General features: G+C 31.8%; 1 protein-coding gene across 4 annotated transcripts in view; it reads right to left on the reverse strand.

Annotated features, from left to right (window-relative positions):
* The window catches only part of LOC114339639 (serine-rich adhesin for platelets), a 1,513,912-nt gene that overhangs the window by 1,136,350 nt on the left and 353,206 nt on the right, over positions 1-24,356 (reverse strand). For all 4 annotated transcript variants that reach the window (XM_028290316.2, XM_028290307.2, XM_028290298.2 and 1 more), the window contains one exon: positions 588-644. In XM_028290316.2, the coding sequence (XP_028146117.2) occupies positions 588-605 (18 nt within the window). In that variant the 5' untranslated portion in view covers positions 606-644. The remainder of the gene's footprint in view (positions 1-587; positions 645-24,356) is intronic.

Below are 24,356 nucleotides of genomic sequence, written 5' to 3' on the forward strand. Positions count from 1 at the left end.
TTATATTCTAAGATTTCACTTGTGGATCCGATGATGCAGATGGTCCTCCTTTTGAACTGTTATCTTGGACATTTTATAAGAACATATCTAACATTGTGTGGAACATTAGAGTTGTCACATAAAGGTGAGTTATTATGACCAAAATTATATGCCCATCATAGTAACTTAATGACGGTTATTAACCCGCGAGTAGTCGCGCCGTTATATATAATCTCACATTTTAGCCTTTTTCGCGATAACTTGATGAAAAATTTTGCAATTTAAAAAAAAAATTCGAAAAAAAAGTACCTCGAGGAAGGGTGTAGTAATGCCTAGGTATTTTTTTTCGTCTTCTTCTTTTTGTGGAAGCTATGGCTTTGGGGAGAGCCAATTAGCTTTAATAATTGTTAGAAATAATATTTCACGTTACAGAAGAGAGCGCGACTACTCCCGCGTTAAGAAGGGTTACATTTTAATCCTAGCATATCTTTATAAATGTACATACTGCACATTATCCTTGTTTAGTTACGTTTAGCTTACGAAGTTCATCTTTAAGAAACCTGAGTAAAATATAACTGAACAGACCCAAAATTTAAATTAACACTCACCGCATTGACTGCTGTCATGTCCTTCGAAGCGGGTTCAGAATCGGCTACATTATCACTCTGGAACAAATGTGAAAATTAGTATAAAACAATTGATTGTCCTACTTTTTTAATTATTTGTTTACAGCATTTGAGTTAGTAAATAAATTTTGTTGAGTTAATATTGACCCACCATACCAGTTGAGGGTGAAGTCATAAATATCTTCCATATTATTAATACGTTCCTGAGAGTATGCTTGAGAATGACAACTACAAGCTGTACTGGGACCGCACTGTGCTTACAGACCAAACAGTGGCACAAAATAAACCACACCTCGTAGTACGTAGTAAATAAATTAACGAGACAAAAATCACTAATTGATGTGGCGATACCTAACAACAAGAATCTACGTATTAAACACAATGAAAGGCTTGCCAAATACAGAGATATGGAAATTCAAATACCCAGTCAATGAAGAATGCAAAGTACCCAGACAATACCTATTATTATTATATCTGCTGGACTCATTCCGAAGAACCTATTATAGCCACTTTACACCATGCAAGTAATTGCGCAATTAATTGCACAATTTCTTGCGCAGGAACTTGTGCAATAAGTTGCAACTAACTTTCTGCAATAAAGTGATTACACGGTGCAAACAATTGCACAAACCGAACGGACATGAAATAGACATAGACAGAAACTTTGACAAAATATCATAAATTTTAGTTTATGTTGTTTTTATAAATTAAATGTAATTTTTTGAGTAGGGTTATCAGATATTAGACTATTTATGTTAGATTATAATTTGAGAAAATTATAATATTATGTATTATAACAAAATCAATTAATACCTAATGCAAGTATACCTAAAATAGACGGAGAGCTAGAGCCGAAAAATCATCGTCATAAAGTAATATGGAGTTTTTCCTGTGGAATGTGTCCATTGTATATTGACAATTATGACCCCTTTCAGGCTGACACCTCAGTGGATACAGGAAGTAGCAATAAGGGATGAAAGGGAAAAGTTAGTGCAGCCATTAAAGAGTTGAAAGACTGATAGGTTTTTTACACACTTGAAATGAATGAAAGAAGTGAAAGAACTATATTAAAGTGTGTAAATGTATTTTAATTTCCTTAGCTAAGCGCTTTCGACATAAAAGTCATCTTCAGAGCTAATGGTCAATATATAAAAAGTACCGGCTACTTAGGATTGTATTTTCTTGCATCGCATTAAGAAATTTTGTAATTCTGGTCAACTGAACGACTCTGGCTGATGAAAGCTAGTTTTACTCTCATATCACTTCAAAATGGTTGGGTAAAACCTGTACCATGAAAAATTTTTATATGTATGTATCGTCCCAGTGGTTGTTCTTATTGTTTTACCATAGAAAAATTAAAAATTAAAACTAGCTTTCATCAGCCAGAGTTGTACAGTTGACCAGAATTACAAAATTTCTTAATGCGATGCAAGAAAATACAATCCTAAGTAGCCGGTACTTTTTATATATTGACCATTAGCTCTGAAGATGACTTTTATGTCGAAAGCGCTTAGCTAAGGAAATTAAAATACATTTACACACTTTAATATACTTCTTTCACTTCTTTCATTCAGCCATTAAAGGTTTTCACCTCTTATTTTGTTAAACCTCCATCGATTTGCATAAAAATTGGTGACTAGTTAGAGCATACCTCAAGAAATAAAACTGATTTGGTGCCAACGTGCGCTTTTACCCTGGGGGTGGATGCGACCCCTTCCCGCGGGTTAAAACAATTGTATTAAAAATAACCCCACAAATCGACAGAGGGACAAATTTTAAGTAAAATTTGTTATATCATGTTATTAAATTAAATTAATCCTTTTTGAGTTATTAAAGATCAAAAATTTGTCTATTTAAGAGCATATGCGTGAAGTTACGGATAATAAAAAAACATATTAATTAATTCTATTTTAGTAAAATATTATTTTTATATTATTTCGATATTTCATTGAATTTTTTCTATCAAGATAAACTGAATATATCCAGAAACTGGGGGTATCTAATAAAGGGTACATTTGACATATTCGAATACAATTTTGCTAAATTTATAATATCGCAATAATATAAAAATGATATTTTAGTAACATACAATTAATTAATATATTCTTTTTATCATCCGTAACTTCACGCATTTGCTCTTAAACAGACAAATCTTTGATCTTTAATAACTCAAAAAGTATTGATTTATTTTAATTACATGATATAAAAAATTTTACTTATAATTTGTCCCTCTATCGATTTGTGGGGTTATTTTTAATAAAATAGTTTTCACCCGCGAGAATGGGTGGTATCCACCCCCAGGGTAAAAGTGCAAGTTGGCACCAAATCATTTTTATTTCCTGGGGTATGCTCGAACAAATCACCAATTGTCATGAAAATCGATAGAGGTTTAACAAAATAGGAGGTGAAACTTTTAAAGACTACACTAACTTTCCCCTTTCATCTCAAGTTCCTCTAGTTTTGTTAAAAAATTGTTTGGTTTGAATGTTTGAAATTTAGGATAACAGAATATCAATGTCATCGAAATCTTTTATTTTTTGACAGCAGAAAAGTAAAAACAAACACTGTAGCCTTAAAAGTTACTAAAAATATAACTAAATTACAGAAAAAATTGCATGAAAAATAGGACATGTTGTATTTAGCTGCAACTTCTTGCAGCAAGAAGTTGCTGCAATAAGTTGAAGCTTTTCTGTGCAATTTTTATATGACAGGATGCAATTTCTAATTGCTCCAATAAATTGTGCAATTAATTGCGCAATTAGTTGCATCATGTAAAGTGGCTATTAGACAACACGAAAAAGCTGGGTCTGAATGAAAACCTCTATAAGACCATGAAGAAAGCTGTACCTATCACTCTCCTGTACCTACCAGATGTGTACGAAAATTTTTGAGATATATTCCAAATATAGTCGGCTGGGGCTCGATAACACGGAAAGAGTCCTACCAGAGCTCAATCCTTTGTGGTAGTGTGAGCTATATGGCTATGAATTTTCTTGATGTAGTGGTTCGATACAACAGTATCAGAGTGCACCAACTCAAAAAACATAGTTCTTCACAAATCAACTTTAACTTATTTTCTCTGGAAGCAAATATTTTCAATCTGTTGTAAATGGTCCATTTGTTTTTCAAATAGAACAAAATTTTGGAATTAGATGTTTAATTTATGGTTCTTTTAGATGATAATTTTTGTTTAATTTTTTTTTTTAAATAATTCAGATTTTTTTTTTGGGTTGGTGTACTATGAAACTATTGACACATGATTTTTTTAACAGTTAGTGCGTTTTTTATAGGGTATTTGTATAGAACTCAATTAAAATTATTTATTTTTTTTCTTATAAAATCATTATTGTATTCTTGTTATGAAAAAATATAATAAAATCAAAATAATTTTGAATTGTCTTATTATTATAACTATCTTATTTTGTGTGGCTGGTCTTTCTCAATTCTTAGAATTTGTATTTCGCTCCATTTTATTTTGTCTCTGGCTTCATTTATATTAAAAATTTCATCTTCTTCTTGCAGTACCGTCTCCTATCGGAGGTTGGCTACCATCACAGCAATCTTAACTTTGTTGGCTGCAGCTCTGAACAACTGTATTGAACTGCACCCATACCGCTCTCTTAAATTTCGCAACCAGGAAATCCTCCTACGTCCCACATTTCTCTTTCCCGAGATTTTTCCTTAGATGATGAGTCTTCGCAGAGAGTAGTTTTCTCCTCTCATTATGTGGCCTAGATTAATTGGCCTTTAATTAATTATTAATTATTATTAATTAATTATTAATTGGATTAATGGCCTAGAAAAATTTCATACACTTCGGCAATTTCTTCTGTAGCGTACCAAGTCATCCAGTTTTCTTCTTCTCTTCTTCTTCTTTTTGTATAGACATGACTCTGTCTATTTTTACAATGTGCCTCTAGTAATTTGTCGTTCCATCATTTTCGTGGTCTTCCCCCTGATCGTCTTTTTATTGGAGAACCGTCTCTCGCTGTCCTGACTACTATATTTGTTGTCATTTGGCTTATGTGGTCATTCCATTCTATTCCCCCGTTTCTTACCCAGTTATTAATGTTATACACATTGCACCTCCATCATATATCTGTACTTCCAGCTCTGTCCTATAGAGTCTTACCATCGATTTTTCGAAGGGTTTTCATCTCCGCTGTTTCGAACTATCTTTTTGTCCTCTCTGTGTCAGGTCGTGGTTCTGCCGCATATATCATTATTGGTCTAATGACTGTTTTGTAAATTCTGCCTTTCATTTCTTTTCCGATATTTTTATCGGAAGTTTTTTTAGCCAGGCTAATTATTATTGGTAGCATTTGCGATAAAATATAGAGCGGGTTTCCTTTTAGATATCTTTTTTTTTTGTTTTTCTGTGAGGGCGTGCATTGCATCACCCTCATTTTGAGTATGTCCAACTACTAAGCATTTGTGGGCTATGATTTTTATTGCTAAGTTTTGACAGCAATATAAAAACAAGCAAGTAATTAACTTGTTTTTGTTTTCGCCCAGGCAATTATCGGAGTAAAATATGTGCTCATATTGAGATCCATGGTCCTTTAGATACTGTCAAAGGCACATACTTATTTCATTAAAACCTGTGCTTGCGATACGTTCGTGCCACAAAAAATTATAGCCATGTTTGTGAGAAATATCAAATATAGTGAAGTTGTAATATGATAGGCGTCTCATGTAAAAAGAAAATCAGACCGATCTCCATCTGGTAGTGATAATACAACTTGGAGATGAAAGCAACAAACTACAGTACTGTCATCTTCCTTTGAATTCCTGATATCCAACTCTTTTCCAACCGAATCCGATTTTTTTCTCTGATATGTGCATGTGCATCATACTTAAGTTGTTGTAATACTTTTTACAACACTGGTCTTTTTTGGCTGAAAAAAGGCAATATTAAATTCTCTGTTGAAAATCTTGGTGTAATAATGGAGTTTTACGGGAATTTTCAGTTCTCCTCTACATTTTTCTTCGTACAGTCTGTAGGTACATGGTGGCTAAGTTTACAGATTTGTTTTTTCTTGCTCCACAATAATGAGAGTCAGTTACTGGAAAAGATTTGATGTGGGACCGCACAAATCCTTTTTCACCATCTAGCACCATTGGTCGCCAAGCATTTTTTTCTCCGCGATTGTCATTCTGTGCAAACACTAGCTCTGTTTTTTTAATTGCTGTGCATGCTTTTTCATTATTATCCTATTCGAAATGTTCAAAGTGTTATAAAGAAAACTTTACATACTCTAATTTTTTCATTTCTCATCTCATAGTAATAAGCTCTATTTTCGCTTCTAAGACTCCCTTCTTTCTTATATAGTCGGTTCGCTAAACTCAGACACAACTGGCTAGTAACTTTAGTAAGTAATTTTGCCAATTTGGTAATGTTGGCAAAAAATAATTACTAAATAGTTAATAATAATTACTAAATAGTTAGTAATTTTGTCAATTTTGGCAAAATTGGACAAAAACCAAAAAATACCTACTTAAATCACTACCCAGTTGTGTCTGAGTTTAGCGAACCGACTATATTGATATTTTGGCTTAACTGGAATTACATTGTTAACTATAAAATCTTGCTGCCTATTTACATCACCAAGACCCCAGTAGTTAGCAGTTCTTCTCTTTCTGTATCACTAAACTTTTCCGAAGATTTAATTTAGCAACGGTCAGTGCAAGCAGCTTTCACAGACCATTTTGAGTTAGTAGCTGACAATAGTTCTACCGATCAAGTTTCATTATGCACTAACTCAAAGTGATGCGGTATGAAACTACGACGTTCTAAACAAAATATTCGATTCTGCATGTTGACAAGTCAAAATTTTTACGATGGTGTTGGAATTTTGAGATGGTGTAATTTAAAACTGATAAATAAACATATTTTAACCATTTCCTCATACTTATCTCGATATTGAAAAATTTTGAGTTGGTGCAGTCTGATACTGATGTATCGGATGAACGTCAGTTTATTGTCCCCTGTGAAGAAATTCTCATCTTTGTCGACTCGGTACCAGTCCGAGATGCTGCAGTCATCGTCTAGAGAAGTAATTCTTTGAAATGACAAATGTCAAAGACAATGAAGCTAATCTTAGTGATGAACCTTTATGTATCTCATTATATCTTTACGGTTTTTGTGTAAATAAAGTTCTATTATATATATTTGTTGGATTTGGTAAATATCAATAACTAGAATATTTCTTCTCTGTTTTAATTGTTCTAAGTGTAGTATGTTTGCGAAATAGTCATGAACTAAATAATATTTACAAACGGTTCTTTACAAAATAGTCCTGTCGCCAGGGGGGGTACAACGGCCTCGTTAATTCAGATGGACTTACCCAAGTTTTTTTTATGTATTTTGACCCGTAGAACAAGAATTTTTTGGGTAACAGTTGATCCGGATGTCGATAAGATTGTTATAGACCAAGAACTTGAGGAATCAAATAACAGCGATTTTTGGCAAAACAAAACCATATTTTGTATTTTTTGGGTCATTTTAAGCAAAAAATATTTCTACAAGTTTTTTAGTAGGATGCACAGTTTTCGAGATAAACGCGGTTGAACTTTCAAAAAATCGAAAAACTGCAATTTTTAAACCCGAATAACTTTTGATTAAAAAATAAAATAGCAATTCTGCTTAGCGCCTTTGAAAGTTCAAGTCAAATTATGTCGGTTTTGATTATTTGCATTGCTAAAAATTTATTGTGTTATTGTTAAACAAAGCTACAAACAACTAGTGCGTGAGTGATGTTTCTATGATTTCTCATTTAAAATCGAACGAGTAGGTAGAATAGGTACTAGTGCAATCAAGACTATTTCTACGTTACATGCGTTAAAACGCATGTAAAAGCACGGGAAACCCTACGTGTTTATAGCTTTGTTAAACAATAAAAAAATAAATTTTTACCAATGCAAATAATCAAAACCGATATAATTTGACTTAAACTTTCAAATGCGGTAAGCAGACTTGCTATGTTATTTTTTAATCAAAAGTTATTCGGGTTCAAAAATTGCAATTTTTCGATTTTTTTAAAGTTCAACCGCGTTTATCTCGAAAACTGTGCATCCTACGAAAAAACTTGTAGAAATATTTTTTACTTAAAGTGGCCCAAAAAATACAAAATATTGTTGTGTTTTGCCAAAAATCGCTGTTATTTGATTCCTCAAGTTCTTGGTCTATAACAATCTTATCGACATCCGGATCAACTGTTACCCAAAAAATTCGTGTTCTACGGGTCAAAATACATAAAAAAAACTTGAGTAAGTCCATCTGAATTAACGAGGCCGTTGTACCCCCCCTGGCGACAGGACTAAAATTTTATATTAGCAATTTAATTTCATTCTAATTTTAATACATGTTAATTTCTGATCTAATTTTCTTTTCCAGATTTAAGCTAAATATTTCCTGTGACTTTATTAAAAATACGCCGCTTTTCTAATTTGAAGTGCACACTAATCTCATTCAAGAAAACTTTTCTAGTAAAAATTAATTTAAAAATGGTTTTCTGGTTAAAACAAATCATTTTAAATCATTTATGAGCTTATGTATTACACGTGATTTAGCTTTTCTTCGCAGACAACTTTCTGAATGTTACGAGCCCTTTTAATTTAGTTATACACACCAATAACTAATCCCTATCTGCGGGAAAGTAATTAAATGAAGTTTAATTTTCCTGTTTACCCCAGCCCCACTGATTAAAATTAGGTATCATCATAAATGTAGGTATCGGTTCCGCGGATGTAACTGATAGGAAACACCGATATATACAAAACTGTTTGGTATCTGGGGTATGCATTTTCCTCCGCTAAACATTGATTTATTTTCAAATACACCAACTTTAACTAATTTGTTATAAAAATTATTAAATAATTAAATATTTATATTGAAAATGTCTATTTGCCACGTTTTTATATATTCACCTGTTTTTTGTCTGTCTCTTTAACACTTTGTTACTTTGTCGGGGAAAATCTTGTACATTATCGATTTTAAACAAACTTTAAAATTTGCTACATATCTGAAATTTTCATAATAGCTCAGAACTCGAGCACAATGCAATATTCAACAGCTTTTACATGGATGCATTTAGCTTTATTTGGAATTGTAAGCCATTTTAAATTTTATGTGGTAAAATTAGTTCTCATTTTTCTCAAAAGATGGCGCTGCAAATTTTCTAAATAGATGGTGTTACTTTCTATGTCATCTAGAATGTTCTATTCATTTGTAATCGCTACTGAATATTGAAAATTGCCGTTCTAGTTTGTTTGGAAAAAAAATTCTCAAAAATAAAAAATATTTTATTAAAATTAAAAGTTCTAAAGTTCTTGTGTCAGATTTTTCCCTTAAAATTGTGTGTAAAATATTTTCTTTGATTTATAGAAGTTTAATATCGATTACAAAATTCATTTATGGTATAAGAATTGAAACAACAAAACTGTTTATTAATTTTATATCGTGTCCTATAAACAATAAAAACGTATTATTATAAAATTAAAAAGTTCTTTTTTTATAAAAGTGTTATAAAAGAAATCTTATTTTTAAACGAAACTAAACATTATTATGTAATAAAACAGAAATGTGCAATTTCCCTATTCATACTATAGTTTTAAATCTTGTGTGTTGAGGGAAATAATTTTTGAAGTGAAGTCTCAGTCTCATACCTTCGTAGTCGCATGCCTGAGCCAAGATTTGGATTCTACATTTAGATACACCGAGTGAGATAAAGCTGAATTTCTTTTCGAATGTCACGAAGCTAGTATCCTGTTATCCAACTAAAACTAATAGTTCATATCGTATTTTATTGGCACTTATTAGTCCAATATAAGCGTTATTCCACGCTTTAGTCCTCATAAAGAGTGATTAGTGAGCAAACTAATGCAAATTCGATTTTTTAAAAGTTGTATTTTATATATACTTATTATTATTAAGATGTAGTAGAATGCTTTTTTAAATATTAGACGTATCTGGCTAATAATATAGACGATTTAAATACTAATTTTGAGAAGTAATAGTATCCCTATATTTATATATCGATTAGATTATTTGAAAAAATTTCTACTGATAAGTAAAAAAGTGTCAAGTCAAAAATGTCCATTTTAACTAAGTTTTTTACTACGTTAATAAAAAATATAAAAGCGATAAAAAGCGATTGAATTTTAATACTTTTTAACGCATTTAAAATATTAAAATACAGATGAAAATCAGTCGATTTCTAACACTTTTTATCGTCTTATTAACGTAGGTATTAAAAACTTAGAATCGCTATTTTTGAAGTGACACTCTTTCACTTATGGGTATTCAGTTATAGAATAATAATTAGATTTAGTGATAAAACTAATATACGACGCGGTACACCCCCAAGAACGCTTATTATTCGAGATAGAAGCCCCCTTCATTTTTTTGTTAGAATAGAATAGAAATATGCTTTATTGTCACTGAAAATTTTTACAATTTTATGGACAAAGCTTACATACAGTCATAAGAAAAACATAATATAAATAACAAATAACAACTGCAATTTACTAAAATTAGATAAATCGTCAATAATGTACAGTATAAGATATAAAAACCAAGACAAAAACAATTTATTGCAAAATATATATAAATTGCAAATTGAACATACAACAAATAAAATAAAATAGGTACAACATAAGGAACTGACAAGTTTATGCTACTGCGTATGGAACCCAATTTTCTTAATTATGTATTAAGAAATTCTTCTATTGAATAATATGGTCTTTTGGATAGATAGGCTTTTGTCATTTTACGGAACTTAGGGAAAGATGTTGCAGATTTAAGTTGTAACGGAAGATGATTGTACAGTTTCTTTGCGGAATATAATATAGATTTTATTACTAACTCAGTGGATGGAATCGGTAAATAAATATCAAAGATTGAATTTCTGGTGGAGTAAAGATGATTGGGCCTTGATGGAAAGACATGAAGGTGTTTACGAATTAAACAAACCGTTTCTAGAATATATAAAAATGTAAGTGTTAGAATTTCGTGATCTCTGAAGTAACTTCTGCAATGTGTAGATCTTCTGAGGCCAAACAAATATCTTATTGCTCTTTTTTGCAATCCAAAAATGACATCAAATTGAGCAGCTGTACTAGAACCCCAAAAAGGAAGACCATATCGAAGATGAGACTCGAACAACGAAAAATATGTTATTTTAGAAGATGCTAAATTGAGTTCCCTTGAGAAAGATCGTATTGCATAGCAAGCTGAGGCGAGTTTCTTACTTAACGAATGGATATGAAGGGACCATTTGAGGTTGCTGTCTAAAAAAAATACCAAGAAATTTTACAGAATCAACGGTACTGATCTGGCTGTTATTAAGAGGCAAAGGTTGAAGAGCTCCTTTATAGGATAATGCTACTGTTTTATTTACGTTAAAAGAGAGTAAATTAGAGTCAGACCAGGTCTTTATCGTCAGTATATCCGAAGTTATAGTTTCATGAAGAGATGCAATAGTTGAGTTGCTCCAAGTGATACTGGTATCATCAGCAAAAAGAAAAATTTTCCCATTGATTTTTAAATTAGTGATGTCATTTATAAAGATAAGGAACAGTATAGGACCCAATACTGAACCTTGTGGTACTCCACATACGATGTTTTTGAGGCTAGAGTCAGTATCATTTGCTCTAACTACTTGTTTCCGATTATTCAAGTAGGATTGGAATCAATTCAAAGAAATACCTCGAATTCCATAGAAATTTAGTTTTGTAATCAAGATGTCGTGATTTACACAATCAAATGCTTTGGAATAGTCGCAAAAAACAGTGGCAGTATAAAGATTATTGTTTAGTGCTTGGTAAACCTCGTGTAGTACAGAAAACATGGCATCAGTGGTACATTTATTTGTTAAAAAGCCGAACTGATTTTGTGATAAAATGTTGTTATCAACGATAAAGGACATAAGTCGAGTTTTAATGAGTCTCTCAATAATTTTGGAGAGTACCGGTAGTAAGGCAATAGGTCTGTAGTTGCAGGCATCAGATTTTTCGCCACCCTTATGAAGAGGAATAATAATGGCTGTCTTTAGGCACTCTGGAAATTTACCTTTTTCGAAGGAATCATTAATTAGTGAGAGGAGGATTTCCAACACATTTTCTGTTAGATTAGAGAAATTTTTTATAGATAGTCCATCAGTACTACAGGATGATTTGCTTTTGATACTATTGATTGTTTGGATCAGTTCAGAGTTATCGACTGGTCGTAAAAAGAATGAATTCGAGACCTGTTTTGAATTAGGAAGATAGGAAATGGGATCTTGTTGTGGCAAAATTGTTGATGTTATATTTTTACTCACATTAACGAAGTAGTCGTTTAGACTTTCAGGATTTGAAACGGAAAATAATTGAGCTGTGTGAGTTTTATTTCGAAGATCGTTTATTATAGACCAAGTTTCTTTTGCAACACTTTTAGAGCTTCCCAGACGATTTTGATAATAGGTTTTTTTAGCTGACCTGACAAGTTTTAGATATGTTGTCCTGTACTTCATGATATATTCAGTGACAGCAACATTGGTAGTAAATTTCTTGATGTATAGTAGTGAACGAATATTCTTAGCTGATATGCGAATACCTTTCGTAACCCAAGGTTTCCGATGTTTTGGCTTAATAGGAATTAAAGGAAATACCTTATTGAAGCTTATCTAGAAAAACACTGAAATTATAGTCTACGTCTATAGAAGGAAATTGCCACTCAGAAGTCAAGCATAAATTTTGGAATTTACGAAAATTCTGGGCGGAAAAAGATCCTACCTAAACGTCGGGTTTTTGAGGAGGGTTTGTTGAAGATGTTAAACTTCGTATACACTGCTTCATGATCAGATAGTGCCGCATTAATAACTGTAGAGCTGACATCAAGGGGTGAGAAATCTGAGAAAATATAATCGATTATGGTAGATGTAGTTTTTGTAATCCTTGTAGGAGAATCCTTTAACGTTCATTGAGAGACCATACGATTCACATATGTTTGCCAGGGATACTTGGGTAGCACTAGCAGCAGCATAATTAGTGTTAAAATCACCGCATATAATTTTTCTGTTTTTATGAGGCAGGTCATCTAACAAATTTAGCAGGTTCTGAAAAAATAGTTCCACGGTAGAATCAGGTGATCTATAAATGCAAATAATGTAAAGATTAAGATTTTTATTATAAACTAAGGAAAACTCAAAGAAGGATTCACTTAACAAAAAGTCATATTTTGTTACCAGAGAAAAATCATTATTTCTAGAGAAAATCAGGGTGCCTCCATGAGCCGAACTTGGACGTTCCGGTAGCTACAGCTTTCTTTTTCTACTTCTGTTGGAGTTTATCAGTCTCTTTACTTTCACTCCAATAGAAGTTATCTTTTTTGTTACATATTTTACTGATTTAAACTAGGATTTGAATACTCAATACTGGAATTAGTTTCCAATTTTAAAGGTCCGATTAGATTCTTTCTTTCTTGGTTCCGATAGAGTCACAAATATCGTATAGATGGCGCAGAAAGATGGACATCAGCTATTTTAATAGATTAATTATAAACATATTATAAAATGTTCAAAAACAACAGTTCATTATTTGAAAAATATATTTAAGGTAACATATGTATATGCCAGAGTTTGGCCAACTATTAATTTTAATTATTATTTCAATGTTTAAAATTCACTTTCACATGTCATTCTTTCAATGTTTACCTTTTTAAAATTAAAGGTTATGTTTACTTAGGTACTTTTTTCTAATTTCATCAATGCATTTTTGTCGTTGAACTGCTTTATGTTTAGCGATAAAAAATCTGTAGAATTTACAGTTACTGTAACCAGTATTTTGACAGTATTTAATAAAAACCACCCTATCAATAAATATATATCACCGTCGTAAGTATAAATATAATAGAATTAACAAGAAGGCCGATATATTTTTTTCACACTTTATTTGCATTTATACCTAATTATTTGAAAAATTCAGATAAAGATTAGCGTCTAACTTCATAATGGCTGTATGTGCGTACTTCATACTGTCGTTTTTATCAAAATTCACTTCCCAACATTTTTCCCAATCGTGCCTAAAGAAGTATAACTTAAAAAATGCTAGAGACCTTAGTTTATTTTATAGTTACATATAGAAGGCATTACTATTAAAGTGTAATTTCTACACTAAAACCAATTTTAATGATGCTTTTTCATGTCTGTTCAAATTGGTAACAGTCACGAGACCAAAATTCTATTTCCCCTTTTATTTGAAAATGTAGTCAATTCCTTGTACCCCGCAACATGCATTTGCACTTAATAGAAAGTTGGTAATTTCAGTTCAGTTCACGCAATTTTCACATTCTAATGAAATATATACTTAATATTTTAGGATTAACAATGGGTACATATTATACGAGTTCTTGAAAGCCGCCGTATAGCGAATAGTAGCTCCTAAAATGATCGTAGCACAAAACAAATACTATTTTCTGACCAGTGGCGTAGGGCCGCAAGGCGGGGGGCCCCGACATTAGGAGGGGCCCGATAAAGCCTTCAAGCTTAATACTTCTACTTTCTTAAATTTGGGACCAAAACATGTTTTCCTAATAACCATCAAAATAATAACTAGAAGTGGCAACTCCGCATTACTGCCAGCACTGTGTCTTTATTACTGGGAATCCCCGGTTGTAGCGGAGAACAACCGTCCGATTGAATTCGGCAAAATGCAAACGCAGCATTAACTTATCCATTTCGGTTTCGCGTTTCGCCTCATGTTATGTTGAAATCCTGCCTGACGGAAGTTTTTAATATGTATTTTGTCGGTGAATTTCACTGAGTAAACAAATCCAGAACCAAATAGGTACCGAACTAAAATAGTTATATTTATCATAAATTGTGAATTGTGTACAATACAAATTATCTGGTGAGTTTCTTACCACGTTTTTTCACATTTTTCACGTATGTCTGTCTGTGGTTATTTTGTTTGTGACGTATACACGCATATTAGCAAGTCGGTATCAGTATTTTCATTTTCTTGTGAAATGTTTGATTCTTTTTAAAACCTACCTACTTTTTGAATATACATAGTCCCAGATTAATCTGCAGAGCACAGTGATGCAGAGCACAGTGATGACTGCACTGTGACAAATACACAGTGATCTTTCTTATCGCGCGTCTCAGAAATGTATATGGTAAAATTTTGAATGGGTATTATAAACTTTTTTTTCACTCCATAATTACTTAGTAAGTATATATTTTTTATCATGTCTTGCAAGTATCTAGAAAAGTAATAGCCCAGTAAATGAATGGGAAATACGGCGAAACCTTGTAATTTTAAGGGTCAACTACGAATTCCATGAAAATTTGTCTTTAGCTTCTACCTACCCTTCACTTCTAATATGAACTTGTGCCGTTGGTTGCTTTTATTTAGGGGGTGACAGTCACCCCTTCTCGGGGTGAATATATTAAAAATACTTATTTTTTAACAGAAAACCACGTTTTCTGGAGATTTTTCGCAAATATCCCAAAAACTAAGTATTTTATCGAAAAAAATATTCTTAGCGAAAATGTAGAGAAACAAACAAAAAAAGTTGTGTATTCGTGAGTCCATGAACCCAACGCAAGCAAAGTTAGAGCTCATGAAAAATATGATTTTATTCGTCAAATTCCAAATCGAATATTTCAACGTGAAATAACCAAAAAATGAAGCACTTTTAAGGAAAAGCCAATTAAAACTTTTTTAAAATGTTTAAAAAAGCTTTATTTTAAAACTAAGCGAGTTACGCTCAAAATAAAGTTGGTCCTCTTATTTTGGTAAAAAAACAATCGTGAAAATCTCCCCGTTTAGCACCGCAAATAAAATTAATCGTTACTACTTTACAAACAATTTACTTAGGTATGTATTTTTTATATGATCTATAAGTGTCACCGGTTTAAAGTACTTATTTTTGAAAGAGTTATAGCATAAAGGGCTTGAACGAGTCACTAATCACGAATGTAGGCAAACTTTGTACAGCCATATCTAAACCAGTTTTTGTGTTTTATCCAGAAAAACAAAATAAATCTATCATATTTATAAAAGCAAAACCTACATTTTTTTAGTTTTTGATATTTTTGGTATCATCAATACTTTTAAGTTATTTTCAAAAAAGAGCACTTTTCCAACAGTTTTAGAAAATTTTCTTTTTACTATAAAACCAAATTTCTTCAAAGAGAAGCACTACGAACCGGTCAAACTTAGAGATCGTATAAACAGTAGGTAACATACATATTATAAAGTCAACGGCAACGATTAATTTTATTTAGGGTTCTAAATAGAGGGAGATTTCCACGTTTTTTTTTACTAAAAAAAGGCCAAATTTTGGCGTAACTCGTTTAGTTTTGGTGCTAGAAACTATTATATAAAATAAAGATAAAGGTACTTTATTGTTTAAAAGGTACTTTAAAAAATTTTAATAAGTCTTTCCCGAAAATTGCTTAATTTTTTGGATATTTCACGTTGATATATTCAGTTTGGAATTTGACGAATAAGAACGCGTTTTTCATTAGCTACTACTTTGCTTTTACTGGGTTTATAGACTTCAATATTACACGATTTTTTCGTTTTTTTATAAGCTACATTTTTGCTAGGAACATTTTTTTCGATAAAATATTTACTTTTTGAGTTATGTATTTGCGAAAAACAGCTTAAAAACTTTTTTTTCGAAAATCAACATTTTTAATCGCAAATAACTCGAAAAGGATTGACTTACGTAAAAATCTCTATATAGAACTAAATTTGCTTAGAATTAACCAATTTATCCATTTCCGGATTTACGTTAAACTCGAGTTTTTGGGGGGGTGATATTCACCCCTTCTCGTGGGTGAATATCACCCCCCAAGTAAAAGCAACCAACGGCACAAATTCAACTTTTAAGTAAGTAGAACCTAAATCCAAATTTTTATCCAATTTGGAGTTGACCCTGAAAATTACACTCCAAAACGGTCATTTACGGAGCTCTATTAGTAGTAATACGTTATGCAGACGGAATGAAAATTAAAATGTACCTATAAAGACAAACCCAATGTTTTCCAAAATTCCAAATGTTTTTATTGCACTAAAAATATACCCAGTAATGAACGCTCGTTTTCTAAGCTCAAAATTATTAAAACATATTTGTGCTCAAAATTATTAAAACATATTTGGGAAACTCTATGTCACAAACTAGGCTATCGAATCTAGGTATTTTAAGTATAGAACAAGATACCTCTCGAACTTTAGACATCGTTCATTAATTAGTTAAAAATTTCGCACAGGCAAATTCGCGACGACTTGCTAAATTTAAAACAATGTTATAATGCAAAAATGTTTCTGTACCAGAAAAATAAATATACATATTTATTGATACTTATTTCTTTTTTGTTACCTATTTATTTTTTTACTTAGTCTTTTTCATTTACACATATTTTAGTAATTATACTGTTATTAGTTTTCGTTATGTTTATAATACGGGGGCCCACAAAAATTGTCGCGGGGGGCCCCCAATCTTCAGCTACGCCACTGTTTCTGACACGTACTCATGCAAATAAGGAACACATATAGAGTGGCCGGAAGAAAATGAAACAGAGGCATGATCAGAAAGCTCGTGATTTTACCCGTCGCGCGTCGCCATGCAACGGGGGATACAATCAATTGCCCCCTACAGTAACGGCACCAATTTTTGTTACTTCCTCCTATTTTATTACACCTCCCTCTAATTTATTTTTATTATAAAGTCGCAAAAATGAAAGAATACCCATGAACGGTCACAGCAGTCCCTTATTTTTTATTTGCTATCTTTTTTAATAACAAACGTTTGTTATTTATAGAAAAAGACACCAAATACAAAATAAGTGATTGATGTGATCGTTCATGGGTGTTCTTTCATTGTTCCGACTATATATGTATAGATTTCAAAATCGAAAGACAACAAGTAATTGGATTTCGGAAGTCCTAGGTTTTTACCCAAAGTACTTGAAAGTAGAACTGGAAGTCGATATTTAAACTCTTCCTGTAACGTTGCGTCGATCGATATACGATTTTACTAATTCTTAGCCATCTTTATTTACATTCATATCATATTTTAAGTGACTTTAAAATAGTACTTACGGTTGCAACTCTAAAACCGAAGTCCGATGTCAAATTTCTAATCTTTAATACCATCATTGGGTTATAAGCTTTCATTCGACACCTCCTTTGTCATTATATCTGTATTAAAACGGAGTAGTTGTATTTGCGGACGGACAGAGAGTCATGAAACCGGAAGTATATATTTGTTCTCGTCTTGCGGAGACGCGTCGAATAATATATCACTTGTACTATTCCGGTGGCTTTAAAACAGTACTTCCAGTTGCATTTCTAAAACAGGAAGTCTTAGGTTAAATTTTTCATCTTTAGTACCATCCGTGGATTAAAAGCTTTCATTTGAAACCTCATTTGTCATTCTACCTGCTATAGTGACGGAGTAGTTATATTCGCGGTCGGACGGACAGACGGACAGGCAGTCTAAGTCAAATTTCTTACGTTTAGTACCATCCTTGGATTATAAGCTTTCATTTCACACCTCACTTGCCATTTTACCTGGTATAATGACGGAGGAGTTTAGTTCACGGACAGACAGACGGACGTAGATAATTCAACATGTTTATATTACACCCTTTATGTTACACTCTTTTTTTTGTTAAAACTGAAGGTTTTTCTAGTTTTGGCTTTTTATTGTGTGGATCAACTTCCTGTAAGCATTTGTAAATACACTATGTTGTTTCCCAACGTAGTCTCCTTGATTTTATTCTCAAAATTTGAGGCAACACTAGTTGTTGTTCTGATGTAGTTGTAAGAAACAATCTTCGCTTTTTATATTTGTTTTAGATCCCTCTTGGATGTAAATTTGTTCAACTAATAAAAAATGAGGCTACCTCAGCCAAGTCTAAAATATACAAAAAAAGAATGTGTGTGTGTGTACTTTGTACGCACGTAAGAAGTTAAACTTCTATTATATGATTTCAACGAAATAAATATACTTTCAACAGGTTATTTCTATTTAAAGATTAAACTAATTTTTCTTACTACTTTACAAAAATGTTTACTAAAGCAATAATAAAAATAAAAAAAGTTAGATAACACACGGAATTGAACCAGGGACCTCTCGATCTCCGGTCGAACGCGCTACCACCGAGCTAAGCGTCCTTTGTTTTGACAGCTTACAATATTTCTCATACATACTGACAAATTTAATAGAATAAGAGGTATAAAAATACTTTAAAATTCAAAGTAAATATACTTACTATTATTATAAAATATTTTATTCCCGAGGAAGACAAATACGAGGAATATATTCTTTTAATGACTTATTTGCTCTGATGCATACATAATTTGAAAGATTAGTAACGAACTACATACTGTCTGTCTGCGAATTCGCCAGGCAAGTATAAAATTTCACCCTCGATCGTAAAGAAGTATAACTTCAAAAAATGCAAAAGAGTCCATCGGTTGCACATATACATATGATCCACTTGGTCTAGCCTATCAACACCACATTTTGTACTATTATCATATAGTATCATATCTGGTTTTTTGTTAATATCACCTTCATAGTCAGCATTGTGATGCATGGTAGACAGGACTAGGAAACTTCTTTGTTTTTTCGGAACGTATGTAACAAGATATGTTTTTGACATAAATTTGAAAATTACAGATTTCTCTAAACGGTTCTTGTTTGGTAGAAATTCCCGAGGAACAAACCTCTAATTTCTTTTTTCACTGTGCCCACCAGAGTTAGTGAGTTTGCCAGTAATTGCTGTGGAACGGCAAAATTAGTGAAATAGTTATCGTAAGTCACATTCGTGTTGAAATTATAATAAGGCTCAACAACATAAGATGCAAGGTCATTTGCTACTGTAGTTCCGTTTTTTCCTGTATATGGTATTCCACCTAAAGTGTTTACCATGTTTCCGAGTCACAGGCCCACCATATTTTAATGCCATATTTATCTGGCTTTGAAGGTATATATTGCTTAAAAGACACCTTTCTCGATATGGAGCGCTTTGATGATCTACGGTTATGATTTTTCGTGGTAAATAGTATGTCTGAAAGTTTTGGTTGGCTGATTCCATACATGGCACATTGCTGCTAATTTATCGTTCCTTCTATCGTCTCCCCTTAAAAAATCCAGGAATTATAAATCTGGTGAAGAAGAAGGTCACTCGATGCTGGCTCTGCCCAAAATTCAATGGCATGGAAAATTTGGTCTACTTATTGATGAACAAGTAAAGCATTATGCGCAGGAGCACCGTTCTATTGAAAATCAAATGATCTTCATTAATTAATTAATGTGGTCTTGATGAATCACGTCATCCAGTAATTCTAAATCCATTTCACCAGTCGAATGCCAGGTAACAAAATGGTCCGAGCAAGCGATCACCAGCAATATTAGACGATAATGTCATTTAATTTTTGCAGTAGTCATTTGTCTTTTTAATTATGGCATAAATTATTAACAAGACATGAAAAAATAAAATAGCTTCGAAACTCTCTAAACAAGAGTATTTCCTCCATTCCTTGTAATCTCCTGTATTAAATAATGCTTTTAAAGAGGGCTGGCTGGCAAAATATATCAGCGCTAAATTCTTTTATTCCCTCAAATAGCGTACAACAATAAATCTATCCCAAGAGAAGTCTGTGGATCCTTAACGCCGTAAAATGTGGGGGAATCGTCAAACTACACAAATATTTTAACCGTCAAGGAAACGTAATTATCTTAAAACCCAGTCTCACCGAGATAGCACCAAAAAGAATAGAAAACTAATTAATTTCAGATTGAAAACCGTAAAACCCATACTATCGCTCCGTCAGCATTAAATCAAATCTTTCAGTTCTTGGGGTTTTCACCTAGATCTCCTCAATAGCGTTGGCTTCTAGAAAATAAATCGACCCTACCGAAACTACCAGGGCTGGCCGTATAAGTTTTATTGCCCTGTTTTTTATGTGGACAATATTTATTTGTGCTTGTTTACAATTCTGTTTGTTGACGGAAAACCAGTAAAATTTGGATTTTCTGACGTAGACAAAACAGCTTTTTTATTAAGATGAAAGGGTAGATGTTTCCATCTAGTGAAACGTTTTAAAATATTATTTACTGTCTTCCAAATTCGTTTTCAAATTTTTTTTTATGTTTTTGTTATGGTATCATCTGCATTATTTATTAATTCATTTCTTGTAATATCCGGGAATTTTATAGAAATTACCAATACAATTTGTTAAAACTTGTTATACCGGAACCTTTAAGAGGATGGGTACGTATTTTCGGCTGCAATGCTATTCAAATGGGGATTAATTTTTTTCGAATCCTGAGCAAACTAATGAGTATTTTTGAAAAATTTAAACACAGAATGAAAAACTACGTTATTAAAGAGGGCCTAAAATACCTGAGAACTTTTATAATGTTTATTTTAATAAGTTACAGGGGTGAAAAAATAAGAGAAAATTTAGTGTGATATTTAATTTCAAATAACTCATTCAAAATAAACTTGTTATTTATTCTAAGGGACTTTCGGCCCTCGGTAATAATTTAGTCTTTTATTCTGCCTTTAAATTTTTTAAAAGTATTTATTGGTTTTTTCAGTATTCTAAAAAATGGACACCATCTCGGTGATATTATTTTACAAATACATCTTTGTCTTACAACGCACTCAGTCGAATAGAATATTGTCAGGATATTGTCAGTGAAAATCAGTGACAATTTTAACTATTTGACATGGCATCGGGAATATTTTGAGTTGTTGATTAAATAATATTGATATAATATAATGTATTTGATAAATAATTGATTTAAGACGTGAACTTAATAAACAATTATTTATTCTGTATTATTTGTGGAAGATCCAAGCAGAGAATACATCAGGATAATATATTCTGTGATCCAAGTACTGTGTTTTTGAAGATGTTCAAAATTGTAGGCGTTCCATAGTAACAATATTATTATTAAAAAATCACTTTAACACTTTTCTTCTTTCCTCGATTGAGTATTAGTTTTTGTTATACATATAACTTATTACAATCACTGAGTACATAGTTAGTGAAAAAATATCACATTTATAAACTGAATTAATAATTTGCAATTTAGGGGAGTGCATATAGATTTTCACTTCGGAAAAAATCAAACAAGATAGAACTTTTGGTAATTTCATTAAGAAATGTTTAATAAACAACATATCAAAAAGTTCTACTCGAGAATTGGTGCTTCATTTTTTATTAAACAAATGAACTACGAAGTTTGATGTTTTTTTATAACTCCGAAAATATAAATTTTAGAACAAAACTGACTTGACCATTGAAAAATTCAGAAAATTTTACAAAAAAACCTTCCATAATTTTTCATTTATAATGCTAAAGTCACCCATCTCACAAACATTGGCGCACTGTAAACTAGCGTACGGCGAAGTGCACGGTTGCACGAGGACAGAAACAAAACAGTTTATAATATTGTAGTGACTTTTAAATAGTTTTTAAAAGCAACAGGTACGTAATAATTGTTAATGTATCATGGGTATAAACCTACCTGTTTGATCTGCCAAAATACATAGTATGTAATAATGTAATACTTTTATTTATATAATTTGATTACCATCAATATTCACCTAATATGTTGTTTTCTTACTATATGTTTTGTTGGATTTTTTTTTCAATTCTAAAGTCCACTTTACATCAACAATAATTGAACAAGAAATTGACAAGTTATTCAAGGTCAAATTTGGCTTATACAAAACACAATTCTACATCCAATTTTGCCGTGAATAAAAAGAAAATAAAGAAATTTGACAAAATAAAACATATCCAATTGTTCTATTACATCAAATTCCTTCATTTTCTTTTACAAACCATACATTTTGTACTCGTCAAATTTGGCCTTGAATAACTTTGTCAATTTCTTGTTCAATTTATTGTTGATGTAAAGTGCACTTAAATCATTTGAATTCAAAATTAAAATAATTTGATCAATTTTCAAAATATCACAAGTTTAATGACGTTCTACACCTTCGGCAAAGAATTAAGGATTTGCATGAAATTTTAGTATGTTATAGTTTACTTAAAAAAACTAAGACTTGATTTTTTAAAAAATGTTTTACCGTGCCGTTTAATTACTATTAAGGGTCAAAGTTAAGTTTTAACATGGGCTCTTATGGGAATTCTTAAAAAGTTTATAACTTTTGACCCAAATTTACGATTTTTAATTATTTGTGCTTAAATTAAAGGTATTTTTGTAAGGAATAACATATTAAAAAATGAGGATTGTTTACCGTACCATTACTAAATAAAAGTGAAATTACTGTTTCGAAATTTAACAAAGTTGGTAGTAGTGAGATCAGCTGCACTCATAATTATTATATCCGAAACGTACGTGTCAATCACATGACCTCGGTGGTCTAGTTGTTGAGCGTTCGGTCAGAGTCCGAAACGTCCTGGGTTCCAATCCTCTACGTACGATTCATTGTTTTTAGTTGTTTTAATAAAAAATTTTTGAAAGTGGTAGATAAGAAAGTTAGTTTAATATTTAAATAGAATACAATTATTTCGTTAAAATTATACAATAGAAGTATAACTTCTTACGTGCGTACAAAGTACACACACATTCTTTTTTATTACAGATGTTCATACTACTCAAAAAATTTGGTTTCGGACTGGAGGGGGTTGTGTCACCAACAAGATATTTTTTCCCTTATTTCTCTGAACTACTAGCCAAATATTGTATTATACTTATTTAGTTTTTCCGGCGGTATATTTTTAATCGTGCGCCTTGTGCATTCAGTCCTAGTGAGAGCAGGTGATACTTAAACAGCCTTATTAATAAAAATTGCTTAGTCCAACGTTAGTCTCGGACTACTTAGTCCGAGATTAAGCGAGTACGAACTTCATTTTAAGATTGTCATTAATAAACACGGACTAAGCTCGGACTAACTAAACCTTCCTTAGTCCTAGTTACAACAAATTTATGTTGGCAACCCTTGCGAAAAAGAAGAGAAATAGAGAGAATTTTGCGAAAAAGAAGAAAATGTAGAGGATTTAACCTCTCTTTCCTCTAAACTGAACAGCTGTTCGGTCGGTGCCATTTCTGCATAAATTTTAATTAATTTTTGTTGGACTTCCTTATGAGAAGGTGCTACCTGGTGCTTTATATTTTATATTATTGTATTATTGTTTTGTATTTCATATTAACTGCTGTACCTTTTGAAAATCGGTATTTGACTTTAAATTTACCTTCTAATTCCTCTAAACTAAAGATTTTTTTATAATTTTGTATATTTTGACGTGACTCACAAAAAGAATATCGTTCCGATGATTTCTATCCTCATTTAATTCGTCTATTAATTATCTTAAATCATTAATAAAATAATATGTCTCCATTATCAATAATAACATAATAATGTTATTATACAGGGTGTCCCGAAAAGATTGGTCATAAATTATACCACAGATTTTGGGGTCAAAAATAGGTTGATTGAACCCCACTTACCTATATACAATAGTGCACACAAAAAAAGTTACAGCCCTTTGAAGTTACAAAATGAAAATCAATTTTTTTTTCATATATCGAAAACTCTTAGAGATTTTTCATTGAAAATGGACATGTGGCATTATTATGACAGCAGAATCTTAAATAAAAATTAAAGTAAAATTTGTGTACCCCATAAAAATTTTATGGGGGTTTTGTTCCCTTAAACCCCCCCAAACTTTTGTGTACGTTCAAATTTAATTATTATTGTGGCACCA

The sequence above is a fragment of the Diabrotica virgifera genome, chromosome 4, assembly GCF_917563875.1.
Source record: "Diabrotica virgifera virgifera chromosome 4, PGI_DIABVI_V3a".
NCBI classification, from domain to species: domain Eukaryota; kingdom Metazoa; phylum Arthropoda; class Insecta; order Coleoptera; family Chrysomelidae; genus Diabrotica; species Diabrotica virgifera.